Genomic DNA, 19285 nt, shown 5'->3' on the forward strand with positions numbered 1-19285 from the left:
ATACTCTCAGTTTTCCCTTCTGCAAAATGGGGACAATAGCGCCGACTTCACCTAGCTGTTAGGGTTAAATAAGATACACAAAAGTACTGTAAAAATGCCTAGTACACAGCATAAGTTTGTAAGTGAAAAAATTCCAGTAGTATGCATTATATGTATGTTTCCCCGTACTTTTATCCTTACTACTCAAAATGTGGTCCTAGCAGCACAGCCATCATCTGGGAACTTGCTACAAACACTAAATCTCAGGCCCTACCCCACCTCCGGAATCGGAACCAGAACAAGATCCCCAGATGATCTGTATGCACACACACGTGAGAAGCTCTTCTTTACATAACCTCTGCAGGAATCTTAAAACAAGCTTCATTCTATCATACCAAAAGTCTTATAAAGCTTACCCACAGGTAACCGACTTCCCTACCCACAGCTCCTTGTCTGTCCGACCTGCTCTGTTTGAGAATCCCCTGTTCTCCTGTTCAGTCCCCTCTGACCTTCCAGCTGCAGCGCTGCCTCCCTGGGCCTTTGTTCCGTCTGAGCGCGAAGCCCTGTGAGTGGAATCTGCCGCCCCCTCCCCAAACTCCTCTGCCTTTCCAAGACATTTTCACCCCTTTCTCACAGACAGATCTGAGCTGGAACTCCAGCTCTGTCATGTGATAATGCTAAACGGCTGTGTGACTTTGGGGAAATGACTCTAGTTCCTGTCTTGTTTTGTTCATCTGTAAAAGTGCGGTAATATTACCAAACTCACAGCTTTATACTGAGAATAAAATGAAATAATGTAGACGAAGTACTTGTACTAGGTGCAGCCTATAATAAGTGATTTAAAAGATGATTATTAAGAAATTATTTAGGGGGGATAAATGGTGATGGAAGGACACTTGACTTGGGTGGCAAACACACAACACAGTGTACGGATGGTGTGTTCTGGAACTGTGTGCCTGAAACCTGTATAATTATTAGCCAGTGTCACCCTATAAGTTTAATAAAAGGGAAGAAAAGAAATTACTGTCATTAAATTTGGCTCCTTTCTTTTTTGAATTTATTGGGGTGTCACTAGTTAATAAAATTATACTGATTTCAGGTATACAGCTCTACAACACACCATCTGAATATTGTATTGTGTATTCATCACCCCAAGTCAAGTCTCCTTCCACCACCCTTCCTCTCTCCTTTCCCCTCCCTTCCCCCCCACCCCCTGGTAAGCCTACTGTTGCCCCACCTTGTATATGTTTGATGATGATCAGTGCTAGGAAAATCGACAAAGCAGAGAAAGAAAAATGAAGAATCTTGTGTGGGGGCAGGGCATTTAGGGTTTCTGACAAAATGAACCAGCAAAAGTCTCAATGCCAATGGACATTTGAGGAAAGACCCAAAGTAGGTGAGGAGTCATGTCCTCAATGTGGTTACTGAGGACACGAGAGAAGAGTAAGTGCCAAGGCCCCAAGGTAGGAAGGCACAGCATGTGAGCAGGACAGCAAGGGGTCGGCATGACTTTAGGGCAGGGAACCTGATGTTCAGAGAGGTAACGTGGGATCATGCCATTCTGTACCACACACCTTCCTTGCTCTCTGTGCTTCTCAGTGACAGGCCTCTAGAATAATGTTTTCAGTAATCGGGTTAACTTGGGGAATGCTGGGTAAAGCAAAGCTATTAAATGGTTTTTTTAAAGTAGGATCTGGCTCTGGCTGGGTAGCTCAGTTGGTTAGAGCGCTGTTCCAATATGCCTGGGTTTTGGGTTCTATCCCCAGTCAGGGCACATACAAAAATCAAAGAATAAATGCATACGTAAGTGGAACAACAAATCAATGTTTCTCTCTCCCTCTCTCTCTGAAATCAATAAAAAAAAAAAAACCCTCTTAAAAAAAAAAAGTAGGATCTGTAAGAAGTTCCAGGGCAATGTTCTGCAGAGATAGTCTTCTGTGGAACATACTTTTAGGAGATGCTGCCATGTGACTGATAGCTGTATGTACATATACACACACATGTGTTTGCATGCATGTGCATATATATATATTCACATGCATGTTTGACAGGTTCCTATTCTTTTAACTTGAGCATATTTAAGGATTGCTTTCCTCCGTAGAAGGAAAAGACTATTTTATTCTTCCCTGTACACCTCTTACCAAGCCTTCCCTTGCTGCCAGAAGTTTTGGGCACAATTCTACAGACACTGAGCTCTGTTTACCATCTTGCTCTCATACTCCAAAGGCCAGCACCTGCCTAGCAAACTCTATTTTTCCGGTCTCTGCTTCAATATCACTTTCTCTTGAATGTAATCTCTAACCAACCCAGATGTTTGTGGTCCCAAGGTTATTCACTCTCAGTTGTCTGCAATTTTCCTTTGTAACCCTTATCATGGCTGGACGTTATTAAATTACTGACTTATTCATTAAATGAATAAGAAATGAATAAAATCTGTATCACCCATCAGATTATAATACCCAGAACCCAGAAGAGAACCTGGCCAATAATATTCATTCAATGAGTCAATAAACACATTCGTGTACTCTTTTCTGACTATCCTTTTCCTGGCCCTGCTTTGCCTCTGCTGATCTGCTGATGAGTATACTCTGATATTACAGGACACCATCAAAAAAAATATGTATATGTTAAAAAAGTTAAATGAACTTTAATACATACGTAAGGCAAGAGGCTTGGTTCACTATTCACTCCACAAATGCTGATCAAAAAATGCAAAATTATTTTCAGGTTTTTTGGCCAGCCATCTGCAAGCGTGGTCCACACATTCTCCATCTCCGACCAGGCCAGCTCGTCACCGTACTACATGCAGAAAACACAGCAAATGTTTCAGTGAAGACTGTCTATTATGTACCACACTTGTCACATCATGAAATATTAGAAAACATTTTTACAGACAGCTTTGATCTTTTCCATACTTCAGAGGAATAATCACTTCCTTCAACACATCTGAACATAAGTACTATTCCAGCCAGGCAGCGCATGATGGTGTTTCAGTCAATGACAGACCATACATACATACCACATGATCTTGACAGTGGCCCTATAAGATTATACTGGAACCAAAAGCCCCTACTGCCTAGTCACATTGTTGCCATAACATCGTAACACTATAGCACAATGCATTCCTCATGTGTTTGTGGAGATGCTCATGTAAACAACACCTACCATGCTGACAGTGGCATAGAAGTATTGCACCTACGAGGTCTGTCCAGAAGGTACTCAGCCAGGTAATATGAAAAATAGAAACATTTACTGAAGAAGATAAAGATACAAGAAACATTGTACATAGGACAATGATGACTTAGTCTCCTTCAAAGTATGTTGGGAACCGCCCTGACTGGTATCAGAAGCTGAACCCCCCCCCCCCCCCCCCCCCCCCCCCCCCCCCCCCCCCCCGCCTAGGCTAAGGGAACGCCCTTGGAACCGTAAGCCAGCAAGGAGACAAAAGCTTATCTCCCTGGCAGGAGCGCTGCTTCATTCATAACTGAACCCCCAAAAGCTTGGTCAGTTAGCCAAAGACGGGTAAGATTCCTCAAGGGGGGAATGACCTAAGACAGGCACGATCACTTTGGGAGGCCCCCCAAAAGAAGGACTTTGGGGGCTGCAGCAAAAGAGGGTGACAGACCCTCACTCCTCGGCTTTGGCATAGCCTGAGTTCTCATCATCTGGGAGAAAATCTCCTTATTGCCTTAATTCCCTTGCTCCACCTAAGCCTGAAACAATGACAGAGTGGTGTAGCTCTGTGCTGAAAAAGGTGGGTTCCCTGAGTGATCAGGCCTAAGAAAGAATATGTAAATTACTGTGAAACCTTCTTTGTTTAGAATGCTCTCAGTTGAATGAGAGGGGTCCAAGGAGGAAGTTAGTTTGTTCCTCAAAGTCTTACAGCTCTTTGACCCCGACTCAATAGACCAGCAGAGTTCCTTGTTTTCTATGGTTCCTTACTTCCCCCTAATGAGTACTGTACTTTACCTGAATTATTATGCAAAATAAGCCCAATAAAAGCAGGTATGGAGGGTAAATCAGCGCACTCCCCACTAGGGGGGTGGCCATTTCGTCCCTACTTCCCCACAGAAACTAGTTTGTCTCTGTGCATGTTTATTCTTGCGTGTTTTTCGATGAGCCATCCACAGCGTTCCGTGATCACTGCTGGCCGGTGACCCACGCGCAACAAAAGTAGGCACCTTGGGACCTCACACAGTTCTCTTAATTGCCATCAGCTGCTCCACTGTATTTTCCTGAATTTCATTGATGGTCTGAAATCTCTTCCCTTTCAAAAGTGATTTTAGTTTTGGAAAAAGAAGTTGCAGTGCACCAAATATGGGCTGAAGGGGGCTGAGTCACTTGGGTGATTTGATATTTTGCCAAAAAAACACTGCATAAGATGTGATGCAGGAGTGTTGTCATGATGAAGCTGTCAATCACCAGCTGCCCAGAGCTGTGGCCTTCTGAATCATTCTAATAGTTTCCATGGAGGAATGCTCAAGCTCAGTGCAAAATCTGATGCAGACTTATTGTTCTACCCACTCGGTCATTTTGAATGCTACAGCCACACTGTACACATGCTCACTCAGTGGCGTCTAATGCCCCCACTGACTAGTACAGTGAAGTCGTTGTTGCTCACACATGCCCATTCCAGTCCACTCTCCTTGGCTGCCAGGTTACATCAATGTCATGCAAACTGTTCTTGTTATATTAACAATGGCTGGACTTATTCTGGACAGACCTCATACAATTATGTAGAGTATGCAATACTTGATAATGATAACAAAAAGTTATGTTGCTGGCTTATGTATTTAATATACTTTTTATCATCAGTCTAGAATGTACTCTTTCTTTTTTTTTTTTTTTTTTTTGAATGTACTCTTTCTACTTATTAAAAACAAGTATACTGTAAAACCGTGTGCTGTGTTATGCCAGCAGCAGCCTCACACATCTCGTGTTTACCATGTCTCTTCATTGCTTGCTTTAATCTCATGTTGGTGTGCACAGTAACATGCGGTACAGGCTGGTAGCCTAGGAGCAGTAGGCCATGCTGTCCAGCCTAGGTGTGTAGTGGGCTACATACCACCTAGGTTTGTGTAGGTACACCCCACAATGTCCATGAACAACAAAACTGCCTAATGATGAATTTCTCAGAATGTATTCATGCCATTAGGTGGTGCATGACTGTAATTATGATTTTAATCCCTCTCCAAGATATTTACATCTGATTAGAAGTTTTCTTTTTAGAGATAGGAATTTTTAATTCATATTTGTTTGGTTATCATCACAGAATTACCTAACATCTTCATCTGTTTCTAACCTTGTTTGCTCCTCTTAACTCAGTAATTCTGTGTGCCAACTGCAAATACAGACCCATCTCACCTTCGCTGTCATGTACATCAGATTGTTCAAAACCATCGCAGTGGCTTGTGGGGATCCCCAGCCTTCTCCTCGTAGCCAGCGCCTGCTCGTCACCATAAGTTCTCGGTCTTTTAAGGAGTCATCTTCGTCTTCATCATGCCGCCTCGCCGCGGGCAGAGGTTTCAGGTCCACCAGCTCGATGTTGTTCATCCACGGTAACAGGTAGTGCAGCATCACCTGCCTCCCAGCCGGGTGAGCGGTCTGGATCCTCTGGCTTATCTCTGTAATTTAAAAAGGCCGAAAGATGGGACAACTGATATAATGTTGCTTTCCTTTGATTTGTGATTAATTTCAACATATCAGTCGTCAGGAAAGGAAGCCAGATTTTATTCATTCCATTTAAAGACTATGAGTGCTGTTTCTCCTAATAAATTTGACTTTGATGACATCATAAACAACATAAAAGCTAACATATATCACATTCTTACTTTTTATATGAAACACCTTTGGTGGTTAAGACAAAATACATGGGCCCTGGCTGGCGTAGCTCAGTGGATTGAGCGTGGGCTGCGAACCAAAGCATCGCAGGTTCGATTCCCAGTCAGGGCACATGCCTGGGTTGCAGGCCACAAACCCCAGCAACAGTACATTGATGTTTCTCTTTCTCCCTCCCTTCCCTCTCTAAAAATAAATAAATAAAATCTTAAAAAAAAAAATAAAAAAAAGATAAAATACATGTTTGCACAGTTGGAAGGACTGTATATAAAATGATGCAACCAGCATAGCAGAGAGAACAGGGCTCTTCGGAAAAGGAAAAACACAACTACCACACGATCCAGCAATTCCACTTCTGCAGCTGAAGGCAGGATCTCAGAAAGGTATCTACACACCCATGTTCACAGCTGCACTATTCACAACAGCTGAGGAGTGGAAACCACCCAAATGTCCATCGACAGATGAATGGATACACATAACGCGGTACGTACATACAATGGAACACTAGGCAGCCTTGAAAAGGAAGGCAGCCGGTCACTTACTACAACATGGATGAACACTGAGGACAGTACGCTAAGTGAATAAGCCAGTCATTAAAAAAAACAAATAATGCACGACTCTACTTAAATGGAAAGCAGAATGGTGGGACCAGCGGCGAAGGGAAAGGGAAAAGGCGTTCTCCTACAGTGGGTAGAGAGTTTCAGTTCTGCAGGATGGAAACTTTCTGGATATTTCATAACAATGTAAATATACATAACTCTGCTGAACTGTACAGTTAAAGTAATTGTGACAAATTTTACAGTATGGGCTTTTTAACACAATAAATAAATCTAACTGTAAGATAAAGGACAATCTGTGTACGTGGAGTACTTGAACTGACCCATGAAGAACGGCACACATTTGAGTCCTATCTAGGGGAGACCCTATGACACGCCTGTGACTTTCACATTCACCTCATTTAATGCTCATGAGACACCTGTGAGGTGGACAGAGCGTTAACCTGACTGAGGTCAGACCGGTCAAGTAGCAGAGGGGCCAAACACAAGGTTGATTCCAAAGCCCGTAAGTTTTTATACACCGTTTAGTTTCCAAATGTCACTTTAAATAAAAATGTTCTTTCTTCTCACCTCACCCCCTTTGCCTATATTTACATGTTACTTATTTACTCATTGGAAGTAGTAAATATGGAAGCTCAGTGAATTCACGAATACCTGGGTTTGAATCCCAGCTCTACCCTATACAAGATGCCTGACCTAGAGCCAGCCCGTCAACTATTTGTCCTTAATTTGTTATTCTGCAAAAAGAGGATAATTAAAGTAGTTGCCTTGCCCTGGCTGGTATGACTTAGTTGGTTGAGCATCATCCTGTGGACCAAAAGGTCATGGGTTCAATTCCCAGCCAGGGCATAAGCCTGGGTTATGGGCCAAATGGCCAATGTTTCTCTTCCTCTCTTCCCCTCTCTCCCTCCCTTGTCCAATCTCTCTCTCTCAAAAAAAAAAAAAAAAAAAAAAAAGGAAAGGAAAGAAAAAGAAAAAAAAGAAAAGAAACAAGGAAAAAAAAGAAAAAGTAGCTGCCTTGTGGAGCTATTGTGCAGATTCAATACAGTGCCAATGAAGTGCTCAGTCCCAGGGCCTTGCATACAGTCATGCTCAATTCTACTTTTTGTAAGAATCCCTTCTGTTACTGCATCGATGCTATTGCCTGCAGCATGAAATATTAGAGCCGGAGCTCTGAAAGTAGTTGAATGAGGAGATCCTGACTGGGAGAAAGTCAGTGTGTATGCAGGGAGCTGGGGCTATGGCGGGACCAGCTGCCATCCCAACCTACTTCCTGACCCCTGAGCCCCCGCTGGTCTCCGCTGTGTTCTGCTCAGGAGCCTCCAGAAGAAGCCAAGTGGCAGCAAAGCTGGAGTTTGGGGTGGCTACCACGCTGCGCTGATGACCATCCATGTGCTCCCTGGCAGGGCTTTCAGGACGGCAGGAGGTAAGAAAAGAGAGGCCTGATCGCTGCCATCCACCAGTGCAACCCACACAGGTCAACTGCTTTAAGAATTGACTGATAGGAGAATTTAGGTTAATCTTTCCCCACTGGGTCAATTAAGCATGGGAAACCAACCATTTCCACTGCTGAAACAGGCAATATGGAAAGAAACGCAAGGAAGCTAAGGCCATATGTCTTGAGCACTAATGTAAGAAAAGACCCACAGCAGAACCGGCCATCCCCTGGATGCCAGTTTTGGTACATATCCAGTACTCAGACGAGAACAAGATCTTGCTGTGGGTAGAAAGAAGAAAAACAAGCTGAGAGATTTTTTGTCTTATAATTAAAACTTTTTAGTTAAAGGGTAAGGCATTATGGGGGCATTTACAATAATGTGTTCTTTTGCTAGAAGGTTAGATGAGATGGACCCCCAAATTTTCCTAAATCTGAGTCCTGGGAGACCACATAGATATGATATCTCACCTGACACACACCCTGATGTTTCAGAAACCCTGGAAGGGATATTTGTTGTCCCCGAATAAAGGATACTGGACCAGAAAGAAATGTGAGATCCTATCGGGAGTTCTCCTTAAGGTACTGCAGGGCCTTGCCCTATGATGAGAGGTTTTGCTTATAGAAAGAAACCTGTATAGTTATCCCTGCATTATTTTAGTATAAGTGCTGCTGAAGCAAGCACAATCGCCCCATTATTTTATTTTTTAAAGATTTTATTTATTTATTTTTAGAGAGAGGGGAAGGGAGGGAGAAAAAGTGAGAGAAACATCAATGTGTGGTTGCCTCTTGTGTGGCCCCCAACTGGGGACCTGGCCCGCAACCCGGGCATGTGCCCTGACTGGGAATTGAACCAGTGACCTTTTGGTGTTCGATCCACTAAGTCACACCAGCCAGGACAAGATATGTTTTAAAATTACATGTGAAGACCACTCCTACTTTTTTTTTTTTTTTTTTTGGGCTGGGTAGAGTGGAGAAGGGCAATGTAAGAAAAACTAAGAAGTGCTATAAAGACGTCATTATTAAGACATCAAAACATCATGATAGGTCAGTATTAAGAGTTCTTATTAAAGAAAAAAAATCTCTCATGTAAACACATGTTTTGTTTCGAGTCAACCTAAGTTTCCATACATTTAAAACTTCCTAAAAGCCAATTTGTAGAAATGATTGCTAAAAAAGAAAAACTACTAACCAGTTTGATGATCATACCTGAGAATATGGCAAGAGTTAGCTCAGGATACGCCCTCGCTAATTCCTCAGACAGCTGATAATATGAAACAGAGTACAGATGCGGCAGAGGAGAGAGCTGGCTGAGGACTCCGTCTGTTCTCTGAACCTCCAGTTTGTGAGCATAGCGAAACATCTTCGGTTCCAAGATCTACAGGAATGCAATTCCATCAATTCAAGATTTTATGGGTCCTCTAAATTTCAGCTACAATTAAAAACAATGAAATCTCCCAAGAAAGAATCCAGTTTAAGAATTATAGTTACATATATTGCAGAGTATCTCACGTTAATATCAAATTCCAATAAATGTTGGCAAAAGGTCTCTAATTATTTACAAGGCATTACATTCCTTGTGTTCAATGGCAATGTTTTGGGTTAGTAGCACAGTCTGAAAAGAACTTCAGCAACTTAATACACAATTACTTGAAAAAGATTTACCACTTTCCAGTTCAAAAATATGACTATATAGAACATGTATAAGTAAAAAAATAATCTTCAAACAGATCTTGGTTAATCACACATTAAATATTGAATATAAACTAAAAATTCCTTTGACGTTATACTACGTAAAGAGCTACGCCACTGAACTTTCCTTTTTAAAAATTTTATTCCTTCAATTATAGTTTACATTCAACATTATTTTGTATTAGTTTCAGGTGTACAGCATAGTGATTAGACAATCATATGCTTTATAAAGCGGCCCCCCAATATTTCAAGTACCCAACTGGCACCACACATAGTGTTCACAATACTGCTTACTATCTTCCTTGGACTTTTCTTTACATCCCCGTGACGATTTTGTAACTGCCAACTAGTACTTAATCCCTTTGCCCTTTTCACCCAGCTCCCCAAACTTTCTTCTTAATGAAGTCATTAGGGTGTAATTCCTAAGACGGTCTGTACCAGCATCAGTATCACCTCAAACCTCTTGAAAAATCAGCATCTACTTGAATCCTATTCTTTTTTTTCCCAAAAGTTATTTCATTGTTGCTCAAGTACAGTTTTCTGTATTTACCTCCCACCAAACCCCCCACCCCATGAATCCTACTCTTAACCCTTAATAAAGAGTAAAGAACCTCAACTCATTATCCATTAGTTAAGCATGGTATAATAACGATATAGTCATGCTTGGCAAATTCACTTTCTAGGTTATATTTCTCAGCCTAACAAAGGAAAATTACACAAGGTTATCATAAAAAAGGTAAGATTATTTTTCACTTGGTTCTCAAAAAAAATGTGACTCACAGAATTTGACTCACATTCTTATCTGAACGGAAATAGTTAACACACACACAGCTCTGACCACGCAATTTTTGTAAGTCCTGGCACACACAGAGGCACGCATGAGTGTGTGAGGGGCGATATGAATAATCCCTCTGCAATACTCTGAACAGTTGGTATTACTTATAGACTCAAGTGGCCCATATTATCTTTGCCTTCTCTTTCAAATGATCTTCAGGAGCTGATGCCATACCTCACTATTAAAAATAAAGCTGAATATTAGTATACTTTCAAGGCAGGAAGAGACTGTAATGCTTCATTAAGTCCTGAGAATAAAGATTTTAATTAACATTTGTTTACAAACCTGTAAAAGTTGCATAGCAACTTCATAGATACTTCGAGAAGAATCAGCTGCTTTAAACAGTATCAGATTTAGGAGCATCACTGTGTCACACTGATAATCCCTAGGGACAAATTTCACATGTTAGGCAAATAATGTTTAGAGGCTTTCACACAAGTTAATAAATACAGTGCACAAAAGGGCAAGACTGCAGGCATGTGGCCACGAAGCCCGTGAGGCAGCTGGGTTGTTATAAGGCCAACAGTACAACAATAAACGCATGATGGTCATTCTCCTCATTCTGGTTTGTTAGAGGTCAGCATTTCTGAATTCAAGCGGAAACAGAAAACGAGCACTAAATAAAAGATAAAAAGCAGCATCTGGGGTACCTGTTCTGGAACACGTTCGCTATGGCTTTAAAGCAGCCGGCCGCCACCCTCTTGGAACCGGTGTAGCAGCGATCCACAGCCCAGTACATCAGGTTGCTCTGGTCCGGGTTCAGCTCCAGCAGCAGCGTCACGGCTTCACAGCCCAGCTGATGGACCTACGGCAGGGGCACAACGCGGCTCAGGACAGACAGCTGTCTATCATCCAAGGGTCTACTTCCCTACATTTTATTAAAATTATATCATACATATATTTCTTGCATTTAATCACAAAACTCAGCCTCTTTTTGTTCAACTCCTTTTCATTTTATTCAGCCAGTAGAAAAAAGTGGCCTGGAGAAATTAATTTTGGTCCCCAGAGTTGTACACAAGACTCTTCTTAGCAGGACAATCCTCTCCTCCAGCAGAGCCCTGAAGGCAGGGGATGAATGGGAGCGGTGATTAACTGCTTTCAGAAGAGTGAGTTATTAACCTCTCCAGTTATTTTTATCAAGCTTTCTTTTTGTTTTTGATAACCCGACAGAAAAATTATTCTTAGCAGAAAAAACATCTAAGTCCTTTCTTAAGCTGTGACGTCTATGCACGAATGCAATGAAAATCCAAAGGGCACAGAGTCGAGAGGGCAAGAAGGAGTGACTGATTGAAGAGTGGCCAGAAACAGGAAATTCAGCACAGCAAACACCATGCTTCTTCCCTGGAGCTCAACGTGTTCTACATAAATATTTTATGAACAGACTGAGAACCCTATTGTGAGACACATACACGCTGCTGTATTAATCCTGTACCAGGAAAGAAAATTAGAATGATCAGACGAACGTGTAATGAGATTTAGACATTTCTTAGACGATGGTATCCTATTTAATTTTACACAACATGTTTCCTGCACATAATTCTAACCTATCTTATGTTTAAAAAGGCTTGTTTTAGCCCTGGCTGGTATAGCTCAGTGGATTGAGCACAGGCTGTGAACCAAAGTGTCGCAGGTTCGATTCCCAGTCAGGGCACATGCCTGGGTTGCAGGCCATAACCCCCAAGCAACCACACATTGATGTTTCTCTCTCTCTATCTCCCTCCCTTCTCTAAAAATAAATAAATAGAATCTTAAAAAAAAAAGGCTTGTTTTCAGTGGGCCATACAATAATTCCAAATAATGCAATAAAAATTATGAAATTTTAAGGGAATTATAAATAATTACCTTTTTGTCCAGAGAATCCAAAATGTTATCCAACCATTTGTACAAATAGCCATCCGACGAGAGTCCGACGTTGTCTGCGACGGGGCCACAGCACAGCACAGCGGACATGGCCTTCAGACAGGAGGAGAAGAATTGCATGGAAAACATTTAAGAGGTTACATGTCGGCTGTTTAATGAGAAGAGGCAGGGTATTTTTACTCATGCTTATGTAGCCGCACTATCTTTAATTTTTTCCTTTATGAAGAACAATAGTAATTTTTGAACCTAAGTAATTTATTTTGAGCAGTAAGTACCATGGTAGTGAAGCAGATATGGAGTTTGAATAGTACTGGAAGAGAAGAAAAAAAAAGCAAGAGAAAGACTTTGAATAGCAAAAACAACAGGTATTTCCTTGAAGTGATTCTGAGTTCTTTAAGTGAAGACAACAGCATTCAAATTTTGGGTGGATTCTCAAACTCTTTTGCATTGTCTTTTATGTATTCAATAAATTTAGTGTATAAATGTTTGAATATAGCAAGCAAATATATATGTTCTAATACTCTCAGGTTCTCGAAAGGCATCCCTAGCCTTTTTTACAATACTAGACACCGAGAGACAAAAACATTTAATTACACTCTTAAGAAAAAAGCAACCAGATTTCTAAGCAAATACCTTCAGTGCACAGTACTGATGTCTGTTAATCTGCATATTTCTATCGCTGTATCTGTCCAAGGGGGTAAACATGATGCTGAAAGGGCCCGCCCAGTGGCTGAACAGCATGAACAGGCTGTGACGAAGGCTCTGCTGAGGAAAAATACTTCTTCTCTGGTTCACTGTAAAGAAAAAATAGATGGCAAAAAATTCATTTCCATGGTTTTTTTAAAGTTTTTATTTATTTTATTTCTGAGACAGAGGGGAAAGGAGGGAGAAAGAGAGGGACAGAAACATCACTATGTGGTTGCCTCTCAAGTACCCCCTACTGGGGACCTGGCCCACAACCCAGGCATGTGCTCTGACTGGGAATCGAAGCGGCGACCCTTTGGTTTGCAGGCCAGCACTCAATCCACTGAGCCACACCAGCCAGGGCCATTTCCATGTTTTGTTTTGTTTTTTACTTTAACATGCATTTCAGTTTGTGTTATTGAATATGTAATACTGTAAAAAAATTTTCATTTAACTTAAAAACTTCCATAGAGACAGAAATCATTTACATATATGCAAGTCAGAGTGACAAAGCTGCAGGCTACGTCACCCTGCAGCCAGCATGTGAGAGGACGCACACGGCAAGCAGAACTTCACGGCAGGACTCTGCTGCCTGGGGGTGACACGGGCGAGGAGCCTGCTGCTCCCCGGGCTGCTGCTGGCTCTGTGGGAAGCTTGGCCAAGACATTACGAACGTGAACGCATGTCTGGATCTTGGTTGGTTGGTTAAGACAGGGCTTTGGACTGGACACATTTCTTTTAAACTTTGCATGTTTTCACCGGTGCAGCGGTCTGTATAAAAGGATCCTTACGTGGCATCTCAATATACAAAACAAACGAAAGGGGAGCTGATCGGTTTGAAGTAAGGTGTCAGGCCGGGAGCCCAAACCATTCTGCTGCCTCTTGCTAATGAGGAGAGACAGTGTAACCTGAAAACCACTGATTTAGAAGGTCTCCAAGGATCCTTTCCACTTTAAAACCCTATCCTACAAGTTCTCCGCATCAATCCTTGTTGAAGAAGTGCAACCACACCATAAAGAATCAATGTGGAAGTTGCATACAAATGTCTAGTAACAGACTACATAGTATCTGTACATTCGTGAGGTTCAGGTGAGAAAATTTAGAACAAAAAAATTCTCTTTACTTTGAAATAGCATTACTTGCACCAGAAATTCAAACTAGGGTTCTTGTACTTGAAAATATGTGCCTAAAGAAGTGCTTACAGGACCCTTTTATAAAATACAGCTGTGCTCTTACTTTAAAAGTCAACTGTTTGCGTATACTTTTTAAGGTAACAAATTTAATTTTTTTCTAGAAACAAAAAAAGAAACATTTGTATTTACATTGTATGCCAAAGGGTACAGTCACATTTTTGTCTTTCACTTGAAAAGAATTTATGACTTTTGCAAATGTAATTTGCATGTACCTATATTTCTGGTGCTTAAACCAGTACCTGGCACATAGCCTATGCTCAATACCAGGCACACATCTGTTCAAGAACCCGATCACTAACACTGCCCCCTTGTACTTTACATCTGTGCCCTGCACCCTCTCCATTATTGAAAAGGATCTCATTCATTCAATCCTCTATGATCCTTTAGGGTATTATGCTCTCTGCTCACTGCGTCCAGAACCAGTTTGTCCAAAGAGCTTATTTTACCAGCTTCTTCAGATTTTTGTGTTGTTGTCTTGGTTGTTGAAAATTTATTTTGGATGCTTTCTGATTTTGACACTAATTCAAAAGTAAAACATTCTTGCCATCCATGTAATGCTGACACATTTTCCCAGTATGTTCACAAGTTGCCTTATCAACTTAGATCACAGAACCTCAGGGAAAGGAAAAACATGAGGGTCCCTCGGTATTTGACAACGGTTTGGGAAACGAAAACTCATACCTGGAACGTTCTGAATGATATTCGCCACTAAGGCACTGAAATGGCATCGTATGTCCTTCAGGGTGTCGGAGTCCTTCTCGTTTTCTGACTCCAGCAGTTGTCGGGTCAGGTCCACATACTCCAACAGCGTGTTGTTGAGGAAGTGGGTCTCATTATCCAGGCCCCCACTTGCACTGAAAATATTGAAGGACATCAATGATAAAGAAGATGTGACTTTAAACTATAAATTCAAATCAAAACAAATTCCTGGTCATCAAAATCAGAACTCTGCTAGGTCACGGCAGTGTGCAACTCAACACGGGAAGACTGAATGAACACATGCTCAGCTGACTTGGGTGTAAAAATAGGCCGGGCTTCCGGCAGACGGCTCCGCAGCTCAGGGTTCCATAAAAAGACAAGGTGCTTCTTAACTGAGCAACTACCACTGCAATTTATGTTACTCAATTCCACATCTAACTTTAATCAACTGTTCTAAGTGCCGTTACTTCCTCTGAATCAAAAAATACAGCTTCCAAAATAAGGTAATAAGGAGGTATATGGGATAGGCAGGACCAATTTAGAAAGGGGAAAAACTTAGTTCTATACATTCTCATAATTACCATGCACATTCAAATTATGCCGTTAGCACAGTTAACCAAATATCTATTCGCTATTTATTCTTGGCACGATTCCAGGACAGGTATTGTTTGGGATACAAAAACGTAAGAGAATTCAAGTAAAAGTGCTGGTTTTCAAATCTGCTGTCCAGACCAGTGGAGCTGCCTCAAGAAATCTCTGCAGTGAGACTCCCTCGGAGGCAGAGGGCCTGTGCCTGGAAGCCACTGAGAGGAAAGGGGTCGTTCAGCTTGAGTCAGAAGTCTCGGTTTCCACTCCCGGTCCATCAGCTATTAAGCGTGTGACAGCATCCACTTCAGAGCATTTTAGTAATAATATAACTGAATCACTCCTTATGAAAGGCCCAATAAACTGTAAATTTTACATAAATGATTAGCTATTACATTTACATTTATTTTGGTTAGCTTTTCTTTGTTATACTTGGAAAGTATTTCTAAAATACGTGATTTTAAAAGTAAAATTAATATTTTTTACTGGTTGTGAATAGCCTCTTATCACAGTGGCACTACAGTACAGGAGGGGCAAAAGTAGGTTTACAGCTGTTGATATGGGAAGTAATACATTAATAAATAGTAATGCAAGAATAAACTGTTTCGGGCCTGGCTGGTATAGCTCAGTGGATTGAGCATGGGCCTGCAAAGCAAAGGGTCGCAGGTTCAATTCCCAGTCAGGGCACATGCTTGGGCTGCGGGCCAGGTCCTCAGTGTGGGGCGCATGGGAGGCAACCACACATTGATGTTTCCTCATCCTCCTTCTCCTTCCCTTCCCCTTTCTCTAAAAATAAAATAAACAAAATCTTAAAAAAAATAAACTGTTTCACATACTCATAAATGTAAACCTACTTCTGCCCACCCTGTAGGTTAAAAGAATTCACAATGCAAATTTTTCCATTATTCCTTCAATAAGTGTTTTTAAACTCTGGGCCATGACTTAGTGAACAGGAAACAAATGTAGTAGACTGCAACCTGGCCCAAATGAAACATTCATATTCACTTAAGAAATAAATACTCAGTGAGGACCTATAGTGCACACAGGATCGAGTGGGCAAACAAAATAAATATTCCTGCCTTCTTGGCATGCAAAATTCATCTTGTTTATGTAAGCAAAGAAATAAAAAGTCAACAAAAGCAACACCCTTATATTCATTTCTCTTTAAAAAAACAAAACCAGAACACAAAACTGAGTTCAAAACCATTACTGCTCAATAGTGTTGTAGTTACATTTCAAATACACCAGCACCTTGCAGTTCTCCAAATAGTATCATTCAAAGATTCTTCATTCGCTAACATTGTATTAAAAGCAACCAAAGAAGAAGAAAAAAAAGATTCAGGTGTTTATTAGATTAATTTTTTGCATCAAGCCCAACAAGTTTCAAATTTACCTTTCCAAACTTGAACTGTTTTATTTTTGTTGGGGGCAGAAAAAAGAATGTTTCTTTTTTCTTCCTTTTCATTTACTATAAAAGAATGGTAAGCCAATCGTTTGAATTCTCTTTGATTAAAGCTCTATTTTTAAAGCACTTGTCAAAAGCATACTAAGAAATAACCAGGACAAATGCTTAAGTAGTAATACTACACTTGTTTGATTATTAACATTTTTTTTTCTTTGAGAACACTTTTCAGTTACCTTTTTGGGAAATGGTCAGATCCATTTCTTTTCTCTTTCACTGATCAAGCAACACCATTACCTTCTAAGGAAATAGTTATTTCTCAATACAAAGCTGACGAAATTCTCCTCAAGGGCCTGCCTGGTCTTAGTGTCAAGATGGCTTACTCTAGCAAAAAACCTCAGGTTTTATGTTTTCATAGGTAAGGGGGGAATTTTGTTTGTTGATTTCCTATTTTTCCCCAGCAGGACAGATTAACAGCTAAATGGAATAAATGTGCAAACTTTATTATGTCATGATTTTTACAAATCCAGGAGAGACCTTAAAAATGAAAGAAGAAAAGAGTTAAATCAGCCCTGACTTGGTGTGGCTCAGTGGAATGGGCATTGTCCTGCACACCAAGAGGTCCCCGGTTTGATTCCCTGTCAGGGAACATGCCTGGGTTGCAGGTCAGGTACCCAGCTGGGGACACGCAAAGGCAACTGATCAATGTTTCTCTTTCACACTGATGTTTCACTACCTCTCTTTCTCCCTCCCTTTCCTTCTCTCTAAAAATGAACAAATTAATTTTTAAAAAGAAATAGTTAAATCAGTAACAAAAAAGAGGCTACTATTCACTTGCCTAGGTTTTCAGATTCCAAAAAATATCAAAGTCATAGGAGTGTTACATTCAATTTTTGCCTGAAGCAAGCTAGCACTAATTGTAGATTATTACATACAGCTATAACCATTCGCTAACTTCTTGGATGCAGCTTTGACTTTGGTAAATGAGGTTTACAAGTGATAGAGACAAGATTTTTTGTTTGCAAAGGTGCTTTTCTGTTTTTATATATTTCATGAGAAAAAAAATAGTTCCCTCATCATGTCACAATTTCAAAGATCAAAATCCAGTACCAACCTGTGACTAATAACACCAGCATCTGCCAGCAGTTCAAATATTCGTACCAGCTGCACTCGTAAAATGTCTCGACGCCTGCGCCGTTTCATATTCTAGTCCAAAGATATGAAGACAGTAATTAAAAATTCTTCAGGGAAGTTGATTGAAAACTTGCTGGTGTAACTTGGAAAGAATATGTGAATGTCTTAGGACTTTGGGGCCAATTGAAATTATTTTGGTTGCGCAATAGATTTCAAGCACTCTGGCAGCTACTGCATCAAAGAGATATATATGAAGTCTGTCCAGAAAAAGTCCAGCCATTGTTAATATAATGAGAATGGTTTACATGACATCAGTGTAACCTGGTAGCTAGGAGAGTGGATGGAATGCGCATACGTGAAACAATGATTACACTGCTGTACTAGTCAGTGGGGGTGGTAGACTCCATTAGGAGCATGTGTACTGTGTGGCCACCACATTCAAAATGACTGAGTGAGTAGAGCAACGAATCTGCATCAAATTTTGCACTAAGCTTGAAAATTCCTCCATGGAAACTGTTCGGATGATTCAGAAGGCTGCAGCTGTGGGCAACTGGTGATTGGCAGCTTCACTGTGACAACGCACCCTCTCATGCATCAAGTCTCGTGCAGAGTTTTTTGGGGAAACATCATATCACCCAGGTGACTCAGCCCCTCTACAGCCCAGATTTGGTGCCCAACTTCTGGCTTTTCCCAAAACTCAAATCACCTCTGAAAGGCAAACACGTTCAGGCTGTTGAAGAGATTCAGGAAAATACGACAAGGCAGCTGATAGCAATTGGGAGAATGTGTGAGGTTCCCATGGTGCCTACTTTGAAGGGGACTAAGGCATCATTGTCACATGTACAATGTTTCTTGTATCTTCTTCAATAAATTATTTTTCACATTACATAGGTGGATACTTTCTGGACAGACCTCATATACATATATAGATAGTTTGAAATTAATGAGCCAAATAAAATCACATGACATTTTCCATGGTGATACCCCTTGTATGGAGAAGAAATGAAATTCTACCATTACTTTAAGGTGATTTGCTAATCTGACAACTTTAGACGCACTAAAGCATTTTTAGTAAAACTGTTCTCTTTGACAAAGAATCCCTAAGAAACTCCCCCAAATGTGACAGAAGGGCAGGGAAAACATCACAAAAGGAACAGAACAGAATCCACAGTTTTTGCTCATGCCAAAGTTTTCGTTTTAACAGTGAACTTTCACACACACACAAAATAAATACAAATAAAAACAAAAAATTTCTTTGATCATTATGGTACGAATAAGTGTTTTGTCTCATGAGGGCTGCACTATCAATTCCTAGAATAAGACCTGCAACATGTCGACTTGACTGGCTTCTCACAGGCACTTGTGCAGCAGTGGGACAGATCTGCATCGCTT

At 40.9% G+C, this 19285-nt stretch overlaps 1 protein-coding gene across 16 annotated transcripts in view; it reads right to left on the reverse strand.

The window, feature by feature from the left end:
- The window catches only part of FRYL (FRY like transcription coactivator), a 241791-nt gene that overhangs the window by 56757 nt on the left and 165749 nt on the right, over window positions 1–19285 (reverse strand). For all 16 annotated transcript variants that reach the window (XM_036020307.1, XM_036020309.1, XM_036020304.1 and 13 more), the window contains 9 exons: window positions 17874–17965; window positions 14755–14927; window positions 12830–12990; window positions 12179–12289; window positions 10987–11141; window positions 10622–10721; window positions 9019–9187; window positions 5344–5603; window positions 2638–2778 (listed from right to left, as the gene is read on the reverse strand). In XM_036020307.1, the coding sequence (XP_035876200.1) occupies window positions 2638–2778; window positions 5344–5603; window positions 9019–9187; window positions 10622–10721; window positions 10987–11141; window positions 12179–12289; window positions 12830–12990; window positions 14755–14927; window positions 17874–17965 (1362 nt within the window). The remainder of the gene's footprint in view (window positions 1–2637; window positions 2779–5343; window positions 5604–9018; window positions 9188–10621; window positions 10722–10986; window positions 11142–12178; window positions 12290–12829; window positions 12991–14754; window positions 14928–17873; window positions 17966–19285) is intronic.

This window comes from Phyllostomus discolor, chromosome 1 (genome assembly GCF_004126475.2).
Source record: "Phyllostomus discolor isolate MPI-MPIP mPhyDis1 chromosome 1, mPhyDis1.pri.v3, whole genome shotgun sequence".
Classification (NCBI taxonomy): domain Eukaryota; kingdom Metazoa; phylum Chordata; class Mammalia; order Chiroptera; family Phyllostomidae; genus Phyllostomus; species Phyllostomus discolor.